The 21920-nt window shown below is 43.7% G+C and overlaps 1 protein-coding gene across 1 annotated transcript in view; it reads left to right on the top strand.

Annotated features, from left to right (window-relative positions):
• Positions 1–21920, top strand: part of PGBD5 (piggyBac transposable element derived 5) — a 94058-nt gene that overhangs the window by 47549 nt on the left and 24589 nt on the right. Inside the window, 2 exon segments of the mRNA XM_039530154.1 lie at positions 2–429; positions 6321–6455. Coding sequence (XP_039386088.1) covers positions 2–429; positions 6321–6455 — 563 coding nt within the window.

The following is a 21920-nucleotide window of genomic DNA, read 5'->3' as shown; positions in this document are numbered from 1 at the left end:
GGTCCAACCCATAAAATGCCCCCAACTGCCAGTGCCATGGACTTTTTTCAGCTCTTTGTCCCTGACAATGTACTAAAGAACATGGTGGTACAAACCAACATGTATGCCAAGAAGTACCAGGAGAGATTTGGCAAAGATGATGCCTGGATGGATGTCACGCTAACAGAAATGAAAGCCTTCCTAGGCTACATGATCTCAACAAGCATTCACCACTGTGAGTCCGTCCTCAGCATTTGGAGCAGTGGCTTCTACAGCAACAAGAGCATTGCGCTGATCATGACACAGCCGCGGTTTGAGAAAATCCTGAAGTACTTCCACATTGTGGCCTTCCGTTCCAGCCAGATGACACACGGCCTCTACAAAATTCAGCCTTTTCTGGACTCTCTGCAGCATGGCTTTGACTCTACTTTTAGGCCTTCCCAAACCCAGGTAAGAGTTAACTTATTGGCAGTTGAAATCTTAGCTTGCTACATACTCTAGGTTATTTTCCAATGACCATTAGTACCGAAACTGCAGAGGAGTTGCCTGTAGAGAGAGTTAGACATTAAAGAATGAAGACACAATGCAGTGTGACTATGACTGGGTATAAGTGGCACCTTCTAGCTCTGAGCATCTGCTCTTGAGCAAGAATCTGAGAGGCTTGCAACTCTCAAAACAATAGAAGTTGCAGGTGCCCAGCCACTTCGGTTTGGCTCTGTCTCGTAAGCCGTGTTTCTTTGCCTGACTGATCAAAACATGTTTTCACTGCTGTTGGCCCTGCAGCGATGGATCTTATTGCCTGCATGCTGACAAAAAAGTCAGTCAAGTTCTAATTGTGGACTCTTTTTAATTATTGGTGCTGCTGTAGGAGGCCGGTAGAACCCAGCTGGATTTTTAGATTCCAGGTTCAGGTTGCAGTTAGGGGGGGAACTTCAGGCTTGTAAGCTGAGCAAGTTTCATATAAGACATTGAGAAACCAAACATGGAAACCTGTGCTATTATTGTTACCGTTACTTATCTGATTATTGCCACACAAGCTGATAAGTAACCAAATAAACCAAGATCAAGGAAATGTAACTTAAAATTCTCACAACCTATATCATTTACTCTTCCATCCATGGCACAAAATGTTATATATGGCAAACAGCTCTGTGGACAATTCTATTTCCCACCTTCAGGAGTTTAGGAAAATAATAAAACAAATGTAATTCAAAATGTTCTACTTGAAATACCTTTTAATCAAGCTCATGCTTTCAGGGTGCAAAGCTGACTTATTGTGGAGAGCAGCAAAAGGACTTTCTTTTCTTCTTTTTTTCTTTTCTTCTTGTCTGTTTCCTGTGCTATAGCATTGCAAAAAGAGATGAGTTATAGGAGTGTTTGCCCTCCTCTGAAGCATTGGGTATTGGCTATGATCAGAGACAAGATACCAGACTAGGTGGATGTATAACCTGATCCAGCATGGCAAGTCTTATCTTAAAATATTTTGCCATTGAAGTATGGCTAAAAATAAATAGAGCTGAGTAGTAAATAATGGAAATTTGCCTATTTTGTAGGGGAAGAGAGAGAGAGAGACCAGCCAACCATTGTGGCTGTAGAATTCAGGACAGTGCAGCAGTTCACAGTCCAAACATTAATCAGTTTGAGGTAGGAGTCATGAGACAGAACCCTTCATGTTAGGCTACGCCGGCAAGGTGCTGTCTCTGGTGTCAAGGCAAAACAGCAAATCAAACACAGAAAGCATTCCGAGGATAGGGCATCCCACCTATTGACTTCAGTGGATGCAAAAATCAAGGGCTTAGAAGCTTGATCACCATGTTTGTAAATGCTCGGAACGTTGGATTCCTGTGGGACATTTGAAAAGCACAAATCCCATTAACGAGTAATGTGACTCCCACATATACCGTCCCCCACACAAGGTCTGAAAACGTAATCAATAGAATCACCTGTACCACGTTTGCGATGACTAAGCGTCTGAATCTCCACACGCAGTCTGTATATTTGTGTGTTGTTTTGTATGGAGACTTTTCTCTCTCTCTTGTGTGTGTGTTTTTTTTTTAAGGTGACAGCCATTCTTAGCTCCCATTTACCCCACCCCTAGGCTCCCTTGTCAATGTGTGTTGATTTTATAAAGCACCCTTCAGCCGTCTCAAGCTGAACATCAAACACCAAAATTAATTAGAGGTGAGAAAGGGGTTTTAAGTCTGTTCTTGAAAATAGTAAGACAATCAGAGGAATAAGTATCATACTGGAGTACAATCCAGACCTGATCCTGCAAGGGGCTGAGTGCTCTAGCTCTCTGTGGAGTCAACAGAAATTGTATACCCAACATCCTGAGGGACTGGGGCTCCACCAGCTTGAAGCAAGAGGGGGGGGGAAAAACCTCTAACTGAGAATTACCCAGGGTGCAGATGCTATAAGATTAAGTGTCATATCCAGAATGTAAGGGCCAAGCGAAAACATAAATACTAATCCTGTTGAACAGATACAAGGGGAAATGGCAAGAAAGAGCTCATTCTGATGGGCGGTTGGATGTGTCCTGTTTATAGCTATGGCAACTGTGTTATGGAAAACCCCCCCTCCCCCATTTTTCTCTGACCCAGGGATTTTTGGAGAACTTTGGGGGGTGGCTATTTTGTGCATGGGGGTTTCTAGTCTGTCACTTGTTTCTGGATGGTTTGAGATAACATTTCCTGAGGCAGCCAAGGTTATTGTGTGTCCACCAGTATGTTTTAATTGGCTGGCTTTAATAATAATAATAATAATTAATAATAATTTTTAAAAATTGGTATCCAAGCTGCAGCCTTCTTATCCGTATCTGGATTTCTAGTATTCTCAAACCTTGTGGTCCCCAAATCAGGAGTTTTGGCACAGGCCCATCTCCTGTCGGTCCTCTCCCCCCACCCCTGCCTCCCCAACAGCTGTGTGTTCTTACCTTTAAATTCCTTTCCATTATTTTGATTGGATGATTTGTGTAATCAATGCTAAGGTTGTGGTGTTTGTCACCTTCTTGTTGCTAGTCCTCAGGAGGCTTGTGAGTCTGGTACAGTCTTGGAGTTATGAAGCCTGGGTTCTTTAGCTCTGGCAGTAAAGGCTCATGCTTGAGGTCCTGCCTTCAGTTCCTGCTGCTGATAACCTATCCAGGGGCATCATATTACATGTGTTATTGGGGCAGCGTACCATTTTTCAGAGACACAAATTCCTGTCTCTTATCCCAAAATCCACATCATATATTTTAAATGAATGCTAAACTTTTGCATGCTCTCTTTTAAGGTGCATATGCTACAGAAAACATCACACTTGGGGATTTTGTGAACTCCTTTTGTACAAGGGGATGGGAAAGCTAATATCCAAAGTTGAAGAATGAGGTAAACAGAGCATGGTACTGTGGCAGGGGTAGTCAAGAAGTAGACCATGGGCCAAATCTAGACCCCCCAGGTGCTTTTGAACATACAGTGAAATCTTATTTACTTATTATCGTTATTGGTTTCTGTATTCTTCTCTCTAGAGTCTGGACTTTGACAAGAAATTTGGACCTTGACAAAAACTAGTTAATTACCCCTGTACTATGGTATATTTAGCATATGATAACGCAAACAGAAATGTACATAGAGGAAATAATACCCCCTGCCCCAGGTTGAGAAGTTATTTAAAGTACAGAACCAATTAACAGAGAGCCAGATCCTGTTGTCGCTCCATTAGCTTCAATTACATTGATTTTAAAGCAGCTGAGAATCTGGCTCACATTGTTTAGAAGGACAGGAGAATTTCCTTGCTATCCCATCCCTCCCCAACAAACACATGTAAAGAAATCACTGCCTTTACCTGGAAAAGCCAGTGGGAAGGGGTTTTGAGCCTCAACTACTAGGGTCAATGCTTCATCTGTTGCCACTTGGGTACACTTTTTTTAGTGGACAGGTGGTACTGTTATGCAGGGCAGATTCCATCCACAAGAGGATGTGTGTGTACATGTGTACACGCGCACGCGCACACACACACAAGCACACTTCACAATACTGAACAATAGCCAGTTTGAGACTAGAAAAAGGGAAATAAATAACTGATCAACCCCCCTTTTTTTGTTTTTTTTTCCTTTTTAGAAAGGCTTATGATTGAATACAGATTTGTACCAGATGTTTATGTGAGATGATGTTGGGCAAGTCACAACCTCTCTGTATTTCAGTTTCCCCATTTGCAAAATATGTATAAATATCCAGCCTCAAGGGAGTGTTGAGAGACTTAATATTTGCAATGTGCTTTGAGATCCTCAAATGAAAAGTTGCTACAAACGTGCAAAGTGCTGTGTGTACTTTAACTATAAGTTATTTGACTTGATCCTAAAGGAAGAAGGTTCAGTCGTGTTGGGATAACTGGCGCTAGGTGGGCTGGCAACTGCAGCTTCCCCAACAGCCAGGAGAATTTGCATGCCTCCTCACGTCTGCATCTCTATTTCTGTAGGTAATCTGTACATTTTGCAAGAGTGCATTCAGATGGTGCCGTGAATGTTTTATGAGCCATTAAAACCTGGAGTGTGTCTAAATGAAGCTGTGCAGCAGCCACGGGCCAGAGAACATGTGTGCCTCTTCTGGATTGAAGGAATGATGTCTTAACAACTTCAGTTTTTGAGAGACAAGTGGCTACCTCTGAGGTGGCATTACACAGGGGTGTGCCACATCTCCACACACATCCCATGTTTAATGCAGCAGTGGCATTGCAAAAAAGTACCCTGATTTATTTATTTTTTTATAATTAGATGCATATAGATGAATACACCTGTTAAATTGAAGTTTATTTTGTGTGGGCACACACAGGTCAATATACATATAAGACCCACACAGGTTGATAATTTGTTTTATTTATTTTTTATCATCAGGAAAGGGAGATGTGTAATGGTTATAGAGTTCCTGGTCCTCCACAGTTACCAGAGAGGACCAAGATGTTTTCCAGGGGTGCTTCATAAAAGAGAGACTTCCTAGTCCTGGATTTCTATAGTTACTGCTCACGGCATGGCTCTTTGTGTTTGTCCTCACACTGCGCAACTGTGCATACCCACATTGGAAAAACCTAGGCCACAGTGGCAGCCCACAAGGCAATAGGAGTGATAGGAACACTCTTCTGTAAGTAACTCCAGGAGCACTAAAGGAACTCCACCTTTGTAAAGAATTCCACACAAAAAATTGTTAAAAGAATATTAAGATTGCCAAGTCAAACATTCGATGTAGGAAGTGCTGGAATTAAGGTTGCCTGTGGACTGTCAGGCCTGTTCCACCTTTCTCTGAGGCCTCCAGGACTAGCCACTGTCAGACAGAACCGTGTAATAGATGGATCAGTTATCTTGTTCCAGTATGGAAACTTTTATGATCTTATTTAATAGCAGCCATTAGCAACCAGCGCAAATCTTTGAAAATGTGTATAGTGTCCCACTTTCAGGTCTTCGTTTCCACTCAGCATGACTATTGTGCCTTCCTTTTTATAGCCTTCCCACATCCCAGCACACGCAGAATGCTGCTGCTGTTGTACACGCACACTTAAAGAAGCACAAACTATATAATTCACATCCTCAAATAGTTCTACTGGCTCCCCATTCATGCTATGTTGCTGGTGCAAAATTGCCCCATTTTGAAACACTCCATAGACTTGCTCCAGTCTGCATCATAGAACTTACCTCTTTATATTCCTGTCCCTGCTCATTTTGCCCCCGCTTCCTGCCTGTCCTTTCACAGAATCTCACTGCTACTGGTGCAAGAGCCTTCTCCTCTGCAGCTCCTGGGATTGGGAACAAAATTCCCTCATCTCCATTTTTTCTCAAGTGGCCTAAGAAAGCATCCTTATCTCCCTTGAGTACCTCTTTAATTTCTCCCCCCCCCCCCCGCTGTTTATTTTTTGCTCAATAACTATGTCATGTAAACCTGCAAAATACTGTAGGATATAATTGGCACGAAAAATGCTCTGCAAAATAAAATAACATTTTATGGATAAGCATGTATTTGAAGTTCTCATGGGATAGTTTCACATTATAAATCACCTGGAGAGGCATATAACTTTGTGACAAGGAGGACATGAATGCAGTCTAATGTCAACATTGGGGACAATTAAAATTAGGGTGGAGAGACTAAGACAGACTCCTAAGGACCTCACTTCTTTCACATAGTCCTCAATGCTCAAGAGAGCATATTGGCTTGTGATGATGGGCCATAGTGCTTCTAGATGAGAGAACTGAGCAAAAGTAGCATTTCTTTCTCTTACGGGGTGGCAAGTGCAATCATGACAGAGATAACATTGCCTTGGAAGACTTTACAGTACTGTTACTTCTAAACAAAGTAATGTACTTATTTTGATCATAGGTGCTACATGAACCGCTGATCGATGAGGACCCAGTTTTCATTGCCACATGCACAGAGCGGGAGCTACGGAAAAGGAAAAAGCGGAAATTCAGCCTGTGGGTTCGGCAGTGCTCATCTACTGGTTTCATCTGTCAGGTAGGTTCTGCGTTGGTTGGTCTCTGTGCAATTTCTAGCGGATAGGTGTGTGCACAAGACTCATCAAAATTGCCAGCTTTACTGGTAGTCTCAGCAGAGGCTGAGGGTTAAATGGGCTCTGGAGGCTGAACCAGGCCTCTCTTCACCCTGTGGATGGTAGCTCCAGAATGGATTAGAGGCACGTTTCTAATACCATCAAAGGAAGCTTGTACTGCCACTACCCATGCTATACTTGTTCTGTGGCTAAACAGGGGGGTTCCATTTCTGGAACTATCCAGCTGGCTGCAAGCCTTAAAAGCATTTAAAAAAAAAAAAAAAAAGCCAAACTGCAGCAATAGGGAATATCTCCATCCCAAAGATAGCTGAGGAATCTTTCCTGTTCTTTAATTGGATCATTTTTTCCTCCAAGCATAACACTGCATATATCAGACAGTTTAAGTTGTATCCATATATGCAATAGAACTAGTCCAAGTGTAGCATCCTCATGGCCTGCATTCTGTGGCCAGTATATTAGGTTCCCCCTCCTAGCCCTCCAAGACATAATCTGACATTACCTGAAGAAAACATAAGAGCTTGAGTTAAGGCTTCTGGTTGGGTCTGTTTATAAAACATTTTGAGCTAGATTTTTTTTGGAAGAGCCACTTATTTTGGTGCCTAGATGATGGGGGAAGGGGGAATGGCCCAACTGTGAGTGCTGAGCCCTTTTGAAAACCTGGCCCATGTCAGCAATGGTGTAAACTATTTGGATAGCTCTCCAAGAAAGAATTTTATTCTGTAAGACCGGTTAGCTGGAAATAAAGGTCTGCATTTTCAGTGGTGCAATAAATTGGCAAAGGAATTGGGAGAAAACTAGAATCATATACTTCCACCAGCTTTGCCAGCAGCAGCTTTCTCTGTCACAGCAACCCCAGACAAGGGCTCCCTGTCCCGTCCAACCACCCACCCCCACCTCCCTGGTTGGCATGGCTGAAAGGTGGCCAAGCTCTGAAGGCAGGGCTGGGGAGAGACTGGGTGGCAGAGAAGCTGTGAGTAGGGTGGGGGAACTCAAGCAGGGGAAGTGTGTGTGTGGATGTGGGGGTTGTCTCTTGCCTGTGTTCCCAGGCTCTGAGGGGCCTCATAGAGAAGACAGAGGGAACGGCTCTGCACACATGGAACTGCAACTCCCATGATGCTCCTGTGTCATGTGTCAGCAGCTGCATGGTTCCTCGTGCCCAGGGCTGTTTATGTTGTGTAGCAACCTTGGAAGTTTCCACTCACTGGCTTTTGGAAGGCAACATTCAGCACAGCGGTAGTGTCCTTAGTCTCCAAGGAGAACTTTCCTTCCAGGTTATTATTGATGGATAATAGGGACAGAGACAGAAGAATAAAGTTCACAGATCTATCCAAAAAACCCGATAAGATGACAGACATGCCAGGATTTCAGATACACTGAGCTGTAATTAGATTGTATCCCCCAATCTTCTCCATTAATGCACTCTTTAAATGGACGAGTCAGTGGAAGCAGAGGACACTCGGCACCTCACAGGATCAGACCCAGATGCTCTCTCACAATTATGAAGTTGACACTCATGCCTGACTTGCATCCAAATAACTAGAATATTCTTAACGGCCTTTAGGTCCTTTCCATTATGTGACTCATTCATCATCATATTAAAATGGCTGGGTGAGAGAGCCCTTAGGAAGGGGTGAGAATGAATATTGAGAAGCATGAACATTCATTCCAAAACAGAAAACACACAGGATTTTGCCAATTACAGTAGCAACTACAGACTTTAAATACCATGTTCAGCACTGTCACTTAGTTCTCCACCACATTCACTCAGGCCTTGCAGAAGCCAAACACTTAGGTGGTGACTGCTGTTCTGTGAAGGAGTAAAACAGTAATTTTCTTAATGTACCAAAAAATGGGTTTTAGCTGAGTTTCATATAAAGAGATCATAGATCCAGATAAGAGGAAAGTTCCATGTCTCTCTCCCACCACACCCATCCTGCAAGTCTGCCAACATAAACAAAAGCCTGTTGATAGATAATTAATGGGTGACCAAGCTGTGTGTTCTCAAAGAAGCTCCCATATGCAGGCAAATGCAGCACAAAATCCTGTAACACCAAGGGGCCAGATTCCACCCTGACACATACATGTACAGAGATCTCAGTGGGAACAATGGTCACTTGCTTGTGGACAGAATTTGGCACTATACGTTTGTATATAGGAAATTTTAATGTAATTCAACCAATTGGGCCACTGTAGGCAGAAGAGGACCGAGCTACTTGGTCAACAGGTCAACTTGCTCACATTTGTTTTTTGAAGTTATTCACTGAATCATTTCTGTGCACAATTCTTGGTGTGTAGTTCACCAATGGGTTTGTTGCTAGCATTCAGTATTTGAAATTTGAGCTGTTCAGAAAGATCATGTGGTTTTGATCTGCTCCCTGATTGGATGAGCAGAACTCTGAATCAGATGTTGGTGTAAACATGAATATTTGTTTACACCAAGTTCAACATTCATTCCCTATGAATATTCTGCAATATGCGTTGATAGTTTGCTGTCAGGGTAATATTCCTGCCAGCAAACTAATTCATTAGAAACTTCATGGAACATTAGATGCTAAAACACAAAGCGCATTCATTTATATGTTGCGGTACTGGTCCAGCTCTCTCTCCTGTGCTATGAATAACTTGATTCCAGAGTTGGCAATGCAGGTCCTTGCTTTGGGATGAATTTACATTTTGTATCACATCTGCCTCAGAACTTCCTAAACAAAGCACCACCTCTTGGTTCCTAATATCTTCCTGGTGTAGCTCAGCCATTCAACTAAAACAAGTAAGAATATGAGCTAAGCATAGGCAAACCCAGTTTGGATAAGATAAATCTACATGTACAGTTGCTCAGAACTCAAATGAAAGCTTTCTGGAGATTTAAAATTTCTCTCATTTTTTTTCCACTTCCCTATCCCCATTTTCCATTCCACGTGTGTTATGAATATTATATATCGAGTGATAAAAGCAATGTTTAGTTCTCTCGTATTTTCTTCCATTAGAGTTGCTGTACTGAAAAAAGGGCTCCTCTTTGCTTTAAACGTGCAATGGCCATACAGAATTGCAACGACTGCACAGCCTCCAATCTGATTATCCTTTTAACATTCTCCCATCATTAGTATCAATACATTTAGCCTACTTAGGTAAGTGCGGCAGAACAGTTCTGTTCTTTACAAAATTAACTCATTTGATAGCTAGCTGCAAAGGAAAGTTGGGTCTTTTAGTTCGAGTGTGAGAGGCAGGACCTCTGGGTATATGCTTGGCCAAGCTGTGTCACTTTAGGCATCTCACTTAAACTCTTCGCCTTAGTTTCTCCATCTGTAAAACCAGGATTACAGTCTGGAGTATTTGGGGCCATCTAGGATATCCTGGCTGCCCCTGTACTGCATTCCAGGGCAACTTCCTTCATGATAACTGAAGCCCTACAGTGCAGGTTCTTCTGCACCAAAAGCTAAAACTGAAGGAGAATCTATCAGCAGTACATGGCTGATGACACCGAGATAAGTAGTTCAGATTGGTGCGTGCACACACTAGTTAGTTTCTTACATTGTTGACTTTCCCCTCACAGTTGCTGCAGATAAATGAATGTTTGTAAAGTGCATGGAGAGCGCAGGTGGAAAGCACTTGAAGTGTGAATTATTAGCCGCTATTACAGGCATTGCAGATTGGATTTGCCTTCCCTAGGGAATGCCAAATTTACAGAAGTAACACTGAAGTTGGGTTTGAACTTGGGCCTGCTGTCTGTCCTACAAGCTGAGCCAGCAGGCTGTCTTTCCAATATATTTCCCTATGTATTTATTGCTGTTGAGATGCTTTTCAAGCCAAGCCTTCAGTACTTTAAGTGCAGTTTTCTGGCTACAGTCCTGCAGTGGAAGGGTTTTCTTCTTTTTGAGAGCATTTGCTGACACTGTTTAAATCAAAACCCTAGATGTGCCTTTTGATTTCACTCTCTTGATTTCTCCCTCGCCAACATTCTGGGATGCTTTACTTAACAGATCTTTGTAAATGCAAGTGATTAATAGTGCTAACTACACCCCCATCAGCTTACTGCAGACTCTTGGAACTACCAAACAGCTGTAACTGGGCATTTTAGCACCCTGGGCGAGTGACGCAAATATCCCTTATGGGATTTTTTTAGATAAAGAGTTAGAATATTAGAGAAGTTATAATGCATTTATTTTTGCATATCAATACAGTATGTAGACAATAAAAGCTACTCTATGTGATGCTTTTAGTTGCCACATTACTTTTCACACAATCGTTTAGCATCCAGGGCCATTGTGCCGTGAAGGTGCCAGTTCCCTGCTGTGTGAGTGCACCTTGCTGGCCAGATACTGGAGCATTATAACGATAGATCAGAGGGAGGCTCCTTATTCTGCTCTGTAATAAGGATTGGCTCAGGCTGGGGGAGAAACAAGTAAGGGTAGGTCACAGTAACAGGAAAACACTCCTAAAGCAGGGAGCAGGATGTGTTTTATCCCTACTGACTAGTGACTAAAAAGGCATGTTTTACTTGTGCAATGTTTACTTCTTTGTTTCTACTGTGGCTTCCACTAGAAGTAAATCACAAGCAACCCAGGCCGACTTAATTTTTCTTCTCCGAACACTTCCTCCTGAGCATGGAAACCGTTCTGTTCCCCCGCCCTCATTTTTGCAAACAGGGCAGGTGGCTCATCCCGTCAGGGTAACTGTTACCCCCTCTGCCACTATCTGGCAGTACCTCAATCCTGGGCTGAACCCCGACTCCTACCCCAAATTTTGCTCCTCAGCCCCTCTCTTGTCCCTGCCTCCTCCTGTTTGACACCCCCCCCCACCCACTTGGTTTCTGCCCCCTGGTCAGACCCTGCCCATTCCTCCCTTTAACTTTTTTAATTCCCAGCGAGGGCAGCAGTTTCACCAGATGTTACTGAGCAATGAGCATGCTCAGTAGGAGCCAAGCTGGCACTCAACACCCTGCCACCCCACCACGGTCTTAGTGCTGGGGAACCTGCTCCACGATCCAGCAGGGAGGGGGGCCCTGAGCACCCTAGGCTCTGGCTGGACACCACTGGCTCTGATTTTGCAAGGGTAGGGGCTGACACCACTGGGCCTCTGATCCTCTGTGCTACCCCATTTTTGCACCCCCGGTGGCTCTGTGCCCTGGGTGGCTGCTGTGCTGACCCCACCCTAGTTACAGCCCTGCTACCAAAGGATTCAAAACAGAGCTGTTGAAACTTTTTGTTGTGCTAGGACACTTCCTTTTGTTAGATGTCTCAAAGGGGATGACCAAGTACAAATGCTAGCTGAACTTAGCCAGTAACAACTTAAGGAGGGGAGGGGGAAAAGTTATTAATAAGTAACTTTTAGCTCTCAGAGATCTCCAGGAAAAAGTACTATATAAGTGCTTTTCCAATGAAGACAAATGGTTTTATTATCCCCATTTTACAGATGGGGAAACTGAGGCACTGAAGTTTAAATGGCTCGTTCAAGATCATACAGTGAGTCAGAGGCAGGATGAGGGCCAGAAGCCAGGTCTCCTTAGTCCCATGCTTGTGTTTTATTCAGTGGATCATGCTGTCCCCCCAGGTCACCATATTCCTTCCCCTCTCCAGTGAAACCTTTCCATACAACCAGCCCGTGTTCAGGGGACCGTGAATTGTGTGTGAAGGGGGCAGGGATAGACTTGGGAAACAGCCCTTTCTGACATTTGCAGTGTCTCTTTTAGAAGCTATTGCTGAGCCAGGCTTCCGTATGCACCTGTAGAGTCCTGCTGTGCACTCTCACAGGGGTGGGGAGGGGTGTACTGGGAGCTAGTGGGCAGCCTATGAAAGCCACACTCTTGTCTCCTCTTCATTACTTTTTTCCCTTGCTCTTTTCAGGTGTGATGTATTTCATCTGAGAATTGTACGCTGGGGTGTTTCAGTTCTGTACAGACGTGGAGTATTTGCCATGTGCTGTTCACAATAGCTTTACATTTCCCATTGGAGCTTTGTATAGTAAAAGAATCACTTATATTTAGCTTCTAGGGAACTTTACAGATCTGTCATAATGTAGCTTTGTCCTGGCTGGATATTTGTGCTCCCCAATTTCTAGTGAGATCCTGTGTATCCTTTGCATGAATGATTTTCCACAAGGTAAAATCATCAGCACAAGTGCTGGGGAGCCTTAGTGGCCTATAGTGCTAATGTCTATTCCAAGACCCTAAAGTGTGGGGGTGGCAGCTCATTTCTGTCTTCCTTTCCCCAGTAGCCTTTTAACAGTCTGCATTGTTTTCTCAGCCAAATGTATTTGCTTGAGAATTTGAAGTCTGGTCTACATGGAAAAAGTTGTTGACTCAGCTACATCACTCAGGGGTGTGAGAAAATCCATGGAGGATTTCTTCCATTGACCTAGCTACCACTGCTCAGGGAGGTAGATTACCTAACCAAAGGGAGAACCCCTCCCCCCAGCATAGGTAGCAGGCCACTCTAATGCTTCAGTGTGGACATCTGAAGCTGTGATCTTGTAGCATTTCAAATGTAGACAAGCTCCTGGTGACGGTGGCAAGAGAATGGGAATTCAGGCACCTGACTCTGTGAAATGCCTCTCAAATGGTAATGTGTTTTCCAATAACCTCTCATCAGCTGAAGCCAGCATTTCCAGAATGTGGTTGGGGTTTTTTGGAGGTGGCAGGGGAAGGGGGTGGTTTTTTTGTACTAGATCAGCATATTGCTCTGGCATCCAAGGGCTATGCTATTCCACAATACACTGATTAATAGTCTATTCTGAGTGCATATGCACTCAAGTTCTAGGGGATTAAATCCATTCCCTAAGTTTGCCATGAGCCATCTGTTTTTTTCAGACTTCGTTGGTTTCCCATTTCATTTCACTCACTGGCAGAATGTTCACTAGCAAAACTGTGTGTTTCATTTTCATTAATGGCCATTTGAAATTTCACTGGTTCCAGCTATATTAAGTCATTTAGTCCCTTGTGTTGGTTCTGCATTTGAGCTCCTATTTTTAACTGCTTATCGTGGAAGAAATGAGTCTGAGAAAATGTCAAAGATTAAGAGAGCACGAAAAAGAATTGGTTACCTCTCATCCAGAGTCCTCCAACCCAGATGGGTTTCCTTTCTACATTACTAACCTATTACTATTTGTATTGGAGTGCTTCAGTGTGTTAGGATAAGAAACAGTTCTTGCCCTGAAGAGCTTACAATCTAAGTATACAAGACAAAAAACAAGCACAGAAGTGAAGTGACTTGCTTAAAATCATGCAGCAGGTCAAGAGCAGAGTTGCAACTAGAACCCAGGTCTACTGACACACATATCTTCCCCCGTCCACTGCCTCACCCACTAGATCCTGTTGCATCCCCGGTCTTGATATTCCTTTAATTGTTATAGCATCTCACATTAGTTGTAGGTGGGATTTTTCTACAGTATAAGAGGTTGTGTGAAATGCTGCTGTCCAGTCCTGATGCCAACTCTGGTCTATACAATTGGCTCAAACTCTTCATAATATGAAATACCAGGAACTATTTCCAGTGCCCTTTTTAAAAAAAAATCAGTATTAAGGGAAACTGGGAAGGTATACTGAAGAATCTGTATCACTTCACTATCACACAAAAATATCACAAAGAACAAGCTTCTCTCTCATTAAGCTATAATTGATTTACCAGATCTATTTTGAAAGAGGGAGGGGAAAAAATGGGGTGAATTTATATTTCAAGGTCCAAGTTACAGGAGAGTTAATTATTTGTCCATTTGTTAATCATGCAGCTAAAAAAGTTAGTTTTCCATCATATTTAAGTTCTGTTTAGAGGTTTGGGTTTTTTTAGCAATGCCTTGTTAGTGTCTTTTTTTTTTTTTAAATAACTGGCAGTTAGAATGCACAAAAGCAAGTAGTCTCATTAAATATATTCTCAAGCTCAGTTTTAGTTCAGAAAGAGAGTCCATGAAGTTGGGCAGTTTTATTTGTGTGCATTTTCAATCAGAGAATCCTCCAGCAATGTTTTTCCATAGCTTCCCCAACAGGGCCGGCTTTAAGCCAATTCCCCTGATTCCCCGGAACTGGGCCCCGAGCCTAAGGTGTCTTTTAAAAAAACATTTTTTTACGCGGGCGGGGGGGTCCTGCTCCAGGTCTTCGGCGGCATTTCAGCGGCGGGGGGTGGGTCCTTCAGTGCCGCGGAAGACACTGAGCAAACCCCCCCACCACTGAAGTGCCACCGAATCCCCAGACCGCCACCAGGTATTCGAATCAGGCCCCGCCATTCATAAAGCTGGCCCTGCTCCCCAAAGATTATCTCAGTTTCAATTAGCCTTGGTCCTTAACAACACTGCGTACAGTTCTATAGCATCTTCATCTGAGGATCTCAAACTGTATTCCAAATGTTAATTAAGCCAGGGTTTAAAAAATAATCCATTCACCACTTTCAAGGAGGAGGGAAGTTTTCCCAGGCAATTTCTGTAGAATTTAAGTTCTAATTGTTTCTAGCTCAGGGCTGGGAAAATAGCCTTCAAAACATGAACCAAGGCAGTGCTCTTTTCCTGAGCCTACACCCAGTTTCAGTGTCTCTGCTGCTGCTCGTGGTTTCCCTGAGCAGCAGCAAAGTAAAAGTAATGCGGTTCTTGGTTTTACTGACGCTGTTCTCGACCACATGGGCAGCAGTGTCACTGAGAAAAATCATACCAGGTTTACTCTGCTCCTGCTTATTAAGGCAGACACTAGAGCTCTTCATGAGGGAAGAGGATATAAATAGCGGAGACTGGAGCCTGGTCTACACTAGGCGTTTAAATCGGTTTTAGGAGCGTAAAACCGATTTAACGCCAAAACCGTCCACACTAGGAGGCACCTTATATCGATTTTAATGGCTCTTTAAACCGGTTTCTGTACTCCTCCCTAACGAGAGGAGTAACGCTAGTATCGGTATTAACATATCGGATTAGGGTTAGTGTGGACGCTGATCGACGGTATTGGCCTCCGGGAGTTATCCCACAGTGCACCAGTGACCGCTCTGGACCGCAATCTGAACTCGGATGCAGTGGTCAGGTAAACAGGAAAAGCCCCGCAAACTTTTGAATATTTCCTGTTTGCCCAGCGTGGAGCTCCGATCAGCACGGGTGGCGATGCAGTCCGAAATCAAAATAAAAAAAGAGCTCCCGCATGGACCATGCGGATGTGATCGCTGTAAGGGCAGGCAAATCCGTTCTATCAGCGCTCCGTTACAGAAGATGAAATTCAGAATCCTTTTTAAAAAATCTCCAGTCCATAGCAGGGACTCAGCGCACTGCAGCGTGACAAGCGTAACGGAAAGCCAAAGAATCAAATGGATGCTCATGGACTGGAGGACTGAAGCTATCCCACAGTTCCTGCAGCCTCCGAAAAGTATTTGCATTCTTGGCTGAGCTCTAAATGCTTCTAGGGTCAAACACAGTGTCCGCGGGTCAGGGCATAGCTTGGCAATCTACTCACCCACCCCCCACCCACCCCCAGAAGCGAAAGGTAAAACAATCCTCTGACTCTTTTACGTCACCCTATCTTTACTGAATGCTGCAGATAGACGCGATAGTGCAGCACTCAACACCAACATCCTTGCTCCCCCCCCCTGCCATGGGTGGCTGAGGGTACAAAAAGATGGAAATCCATCCTCATCATCAGCCTCAGCTGATGGTACAAAAGGACTGGTAACTGTCCTCGTCATCAGCCTATTGGCCCTAATTTTTTCTGGTGGATGGATGGTGCAATATGGCTGGTAACCATCCTCATCATAGCAACAGGGGGCTGAGCTCCATCAGCCCCCACCCTTCATGTGTAAAGAAAAGATTCAGTTGCCCCTGGACTAGCAGTGGGATGCTGGGCTTCTCTCCTACACACTGCTTAATGTCCTGTCTGGACTATCATAGCATCTGGAGGCTGCCTTCCACTCATTTCTCACTAACAAGTCAGTGTGTATTATTCCTGCATTCTTTATTAATTCATCACACAAGTGGGGGGACAATGCTACGGTAGCCAAGAAAGGCTGGGGGAAGAACGGAATCAACAGGTGGGGTTGTTACAGGAGCACCCCCTGTGAATAGCATACAGATCATAATTTCTGCAGGCTCTGACACAGAGCAGCTGTGCTCTCTGGTTCTATGATACGGTGGTTCTCTAGTACACTTGCCTATATTAGGCAGCACTGATTCTATTTTTAGATACCAAAAAGGAGGGATTGACTCAGGGAGTCATTCCCAATTTTTGCTTTTGCGCCCCTGGCTGATTGGCCAGGGGCACTTATGACAGCAGCAAATGGTACAAAACGATGGAAGGTGCAATATGGCTAGTAACCAATCTTGGCTTTTGCGCCCCTGGCTGATCGGCCAGGGGCACTAGCAGCAAATGGTACAAAAGGACTGGTAGCCATGATCATCCTCAGTTCCAATTTATGGAAGGGTTTGGCTGGTGCAATATGGCTAGTAACCATCTCTGCTGTCATGCAAAAGCAAAAGCATGCTTCTGTGTAGCGCTGCTGAATCGCCTCTGTGAGCGGCATCTAGTACACATACGGTGAGAGTCACAAACGGCAAAACAAGCTCCATGATTGCCATGCTATGGCATCTGCCAGGGCAATCCAGGAGAAAAAGGCGCGAAATGCTTGTCTGCCGTTGCTTTCCCAGACGAAGGAGTGACTGACGACATTTACCCAGAACCACCCGCGACAATGATTTTTGCCCCATCAGGCACTGGGATCTCAACCCGGAAGTTCCAAGGGGCGGGGGAGGCTGCGGGAACTATGGGATAGCTAGGGAATAGCTACCCACAGTGCAACGCTCCAGAAATCAACGCTAGCCACGGACCATGGACGCACACCACCGCTTTAATGTGCTTAGTATGGCCGCGCTCCACCCGATTTTATAAATTCTGTTTTACAAAACCGGTTTATGCAAATTCGGAATAATCCCGTAGTGTAGACATACCCTGTGAGAAAGGAAAAGAAGCGGAGCCTACCCACTTCCCAAACATATGTCAGGAGACTCTGGTGGGAGAAGGGAGGAGGAAGACTAGAGAAAGCTCCTTCTCCCTTCCAGCAGCTAGGGGCACAATGGCCTCAGAAATAGACACTTAACAGCTGGTGGGTGCTCCTCAAGATGGAAATGGCTGTTGGACAATAGCCTCTGCAGCAGACTGTGCTATGGAAAACTACAGCGGTGAATTGCAATGGGAACTGATCCCTTGCTACTGAAAAATGTCACACAGTAAAATGAATTCTCACTTCCCCTGTCTCTTTAATAGTGCCTGTGCTTTAGACTAGACTTGTTGGTGGAAATAGATTACATTATCTTTGTGTGTCAGTTTCCCATGGGAATGCACAGGTGTAACATTTTGCTGGGGTACCCAGAGCTGTGAGCCACTGTTACCTTTCTGCCTCAGCAAGAGTGAGCTTTGCTAGTGATTAGACTGTGTGTCAGCTCCCTGCCACACTAGTCTGTCTTCCTCCCCAGGAAACTCCTCAAGGCTTTCCTGGCCCAAACCTCATCTAGCAGGTAACAACATCTAGCAGTGAACTCCAGCCTCTGTTCAGAGATGTATCTTTGCAATGCACAACCCCTGCCACTGTACATTCACAGATATTAAGTTTGCTGCTCTTTTAAAGAGTCAGTACATTACAGCTTAACAACTTAACTAGGGTATACACACCACTGCCTTCAAACACAGCACTGACTTGGTTTAAAATAAAACAAGTGTATTAACAAAAGGACATAGGTTAAGTGATACCAAATAGATAGAAGGGATAAAGATGGGAATGGTTACAAACAATAGTAAAAATATACTTTCTAAGGGCTGAGACCTAACTTAACAAGCTACAGACTTTGTAGAGCCTCCTTCTCAATCTTCCCTTTCCAGCAATAGCTGATTACCTCTTAGCCAGGATCCCCACAGAGTCCAAGGCACCAGTTTTCCTTGTCTCCTCAGGTGAAGGGTAACTTAGGGGTTCACTCCCTCTCTTGTTCTAGTCTTCTGAAATATATCCCAAGTTAAAGATCCTTTTTCCTGCTGGCTGTGGGTTCCTCACCCCTGCACACTCCATTGATAATTTTTACAATGCAAATTCTCTCTTCCTGCAACCTCGGATACAAATGAATAGCCCATTGAATTTAGTCACAGCTGGTTTCACCACCACTGCCTTTGAAGTCTCTGTCTTTCCTGTGCTTTCCACTGATGAGCTGAGTCTGCTGGGGCCTAATGTCTGGCTGATATGCTTTTTTGAATTAATTAAATGGTCCATATAAGTTTAGCAGTGGTGGAAGTGCTGGTGTGACAGCTTTCAGGACTGAAGGCCCCTGTTTACTGTAGAACCTCAGAGTTATGGACACCTCGGGAATGGAGGTTGTTCAGAGTTATGAACCACCTCCATTCAAGATGCTATGGGATGCTCCTCAGGGCGAACTGCTCAGAGCAGGGGCTCACAGCAGTCCATAACTCTGGTGTTTGTATCTTTGAAGTTCTACTGTATCTGCAAAACAAGTAGAGCATTGTCAGAGGCAGCACAATATTTCCTACTAATCTGCTTCAACCCTCACCTGGAGACTAGTCTTGTATAAAAAACCCCCAATTGAGCAGGATATTGAATAGTATAATATATTTAGACTTCCTTTTACATAGGAAGAGTTTTATAAATACTTTAGGAGCACAAGAAAGACAAAGGAAAGTGAAGACAAATAACATTAAGAATGCTGAGGTGTTCAATGCCTATTTTGTTTTTAGTCTTTAGTAAAAAGAGTAATGGTGACAACATCCTTGACACAATATTAACAACAAGGGGGCAGGAACAGAAGCCAGAATAGGGAAATAACAGGTTGAAGATTATTTAGATAAGTTAAGTTGGCAGGGCTTGATGAAATTCATCCTAGGGTACATAAAGACCTAGCTGAAGCAATCTCAGAACTGCTAGCGATTGTCTTTGAGAACTCATGAAGGATAGGTGAGGTCCCAGGAGAGTGGGGACAGGCAAACATTGCCCCTGTTTTTAAAAAGGGGAAGAAAGCGGATAGAGGGAATTATAGATCAGTCAGCCTAAGTTCAATACCTGGAAAGATACTGGAACCATTTGTTAAACGATCAATATGTAAGCACCTAGAGGATAAGGAATAGTGGACAGCATAGATTTGCCAAAAAACAACTCACGCCAACCCAACCTAATTTCCTCCTTTTGACAAGGTTACTGGCGTAGCAGATAGGGAGGAAAGCAATAGATGTGATGATCTTGATTTTAGTAAGGCTTTTGACACAGTCCCACATAACGTTCTCATAAGCAACTAGGGAAAGGTGGTCTAGATTGAATTACTATAAAGTAGGTGCACAGCTGGTTGAAAGACTATCCTCAAAGAGCAGTGATCACTAGTTCACTGTCAAACTAGGAGGACATATCTAGTGGGGTCCTACAGAGGGTCTGTCCTGAGTCCAGTACTATTCAATATTTTCATTGATGACTTGGACAATGGAGTGGAGCGTGTGCTTGTAAAATTTGCAGAGGATACCAGGCCTGGAGAGGCTGCAAACACTTTGGAGGACAGGATCAGAATTCAAAGTCACCTTGACAAATTGAAGAATTAGTCTGACATCAACAAGATGAAATTCAATAAAGATAAGTGCAAAGTACTACACTTTAGAAGAAAAGATCAAATGCACACATCTAAAATGGAGAATTACTGGCTAGGCAGTAGTACTGCTTAAAAAGAGGAGGGGTTATAGTGGATCACAAATTTAATATGAGCCAACAATGTGATACAATTTCAAAAAAAAAAGCCAATATAATTCTGGGGTGTATTAACAAGAGTATTGTATGTAAGACACAGGAGGTGATTTCTACTCTGTTCGGCACTGAGGAAGCCTCTGCTGGAGTACTGTGTCCAGTTTTAGGTGCCACATACTAAGAAAAGTAGGAAAAAATTCACACAGTCGAGAGGAAAGTAACAACAAATGAGAAAAGGTTTAGAAAACCTAACCTGTGGAGGAAAGGTTAAAAACCCTGGGCATGTTTAATCTTGAGAAAAGACCACCAAGTAGGGACTTGATAACAGTCTTCAGATATGTTAAGGGCTGTTATAAAGAGGACTGTGATCAATTGTTTTCCATGTCCCCTGAAGGTAGGACAGGAAGTAATGGACTTAGTCTGCAGCAAGGGAGAGTTAGGTTAGATATTAGGAGAAAACTTTCTGGCTAGAAGGATAGTTAAATTCTGGAATAGGCTTCCAAGGAGGGTGTGGAATGCCCATCACTGGAGATTTTTAAGAACACCGTAGTCACATACCTGTCAATGATGGTTTAGATTTACTTGGTCCTGCCTCAGTGCAGAGGGCTGGACTAGATTACCTCGAGGTCCCTTCCAGCCCTACATTTCTATGATCTACTGTCTAATTAGATCCAGTCATTAGTATATATTTTGTACTACATTGAACTTGTCCATTAATGCATAAGTTATTTGAAAAATACAAAACACCTGATTTCTTGGAGGCATCACACAGTACGTATTCTCTGGGGTCTGTTTCATGATTGATGAACAGTCAGAGAATATTGTGCCAGTATTCCTAGAACCTAGTGCTGGAAGCTGTAGCATCTAAAAATAAATAGAAACAGGTTCAATTGAATTTCCTCCCCCCAAAAATGATCTTTGGGATACCAAAAAATTACTGAGCACCACTGCAAACATTCGAATTCTACTCATTTTGTTCTCTGATTAGGTTTGTAGTGCAGTTTCCTTTATGCTGATTGGCGCCCCTGAAGATGGGGAGAGATGTGTGCAGGGAATGATCTTCTGAATGAATCATCTTCTGAATGATTGCAGACTCTGGATGAAGTTTTCCAAAGCTGATGAGGGGATTTAGAAGCACCATTCCAATTTAAAAATGAATGAGTGTTCACATAAATCCTCTGAGTGATTTTGAACATCTCAATCTTTACTCTAATGAAAACAGGTAAAATTTTTGAAAGCACCTAAGTGGTTTAGGAGTCTAAGGCTATGCCTACATTTGAGGCAGCGTGTAGAGTACAGGCACTACAGGTGTAGCTACACACTACAGTGAGGCAGGCTGTCTTGTCACCGCGCCATGTAGCTACATACCATGGAAAGGCTTTGATAGTTCCTTGCTGCCTCCCTGGCGCCAGAGCCTTTCAATGTGATGGGGAAAGGCTCCAGCAAGGGGGAGCTATGGGACAGTGCACAGCAGTGTGGACTTGAGGGGCACTGGTTGGGCATGTAGAGAGCCATGTAGGGTATATACCCTGCAGGTTCAGGCATGTAGGGTACTCTAATCTACTCTACTCACCTAAGATGTGCCTTACCATTAGTACTGCTGTTTATACCCATGCTAGCTGGCTGTGCAGTGTCTACTCTACCCAGTGCCATAAGTGTAGATGCACCTTTAGTCTCATTGAAAGTCAATGGGACTCAGGCTCCCAAGTCACTTAGGCACTTTCGAAAATTTTGCCC

The sequence above is a fragment of the Mauremys reevesii genome, linkage group 3 (assembly GCF_016161935.1).
Source record: "Mauremys reevesii isolate NIE-2019 linkage group 3, ASM1616193v1, whole genome shotgun sequence".
In the NCBI taxonomy this organism is placed as follows: Eukaryota; Metazoa; Chordata; order Testudines; family Geoemydidae; genus Mauremys; species Mauremys reevesii.
The sequence above is the reverse complement of the archived record's forward strand: the minus strand, read 5'-3'. Positions and strand labels throughout refer to the sequence as shown.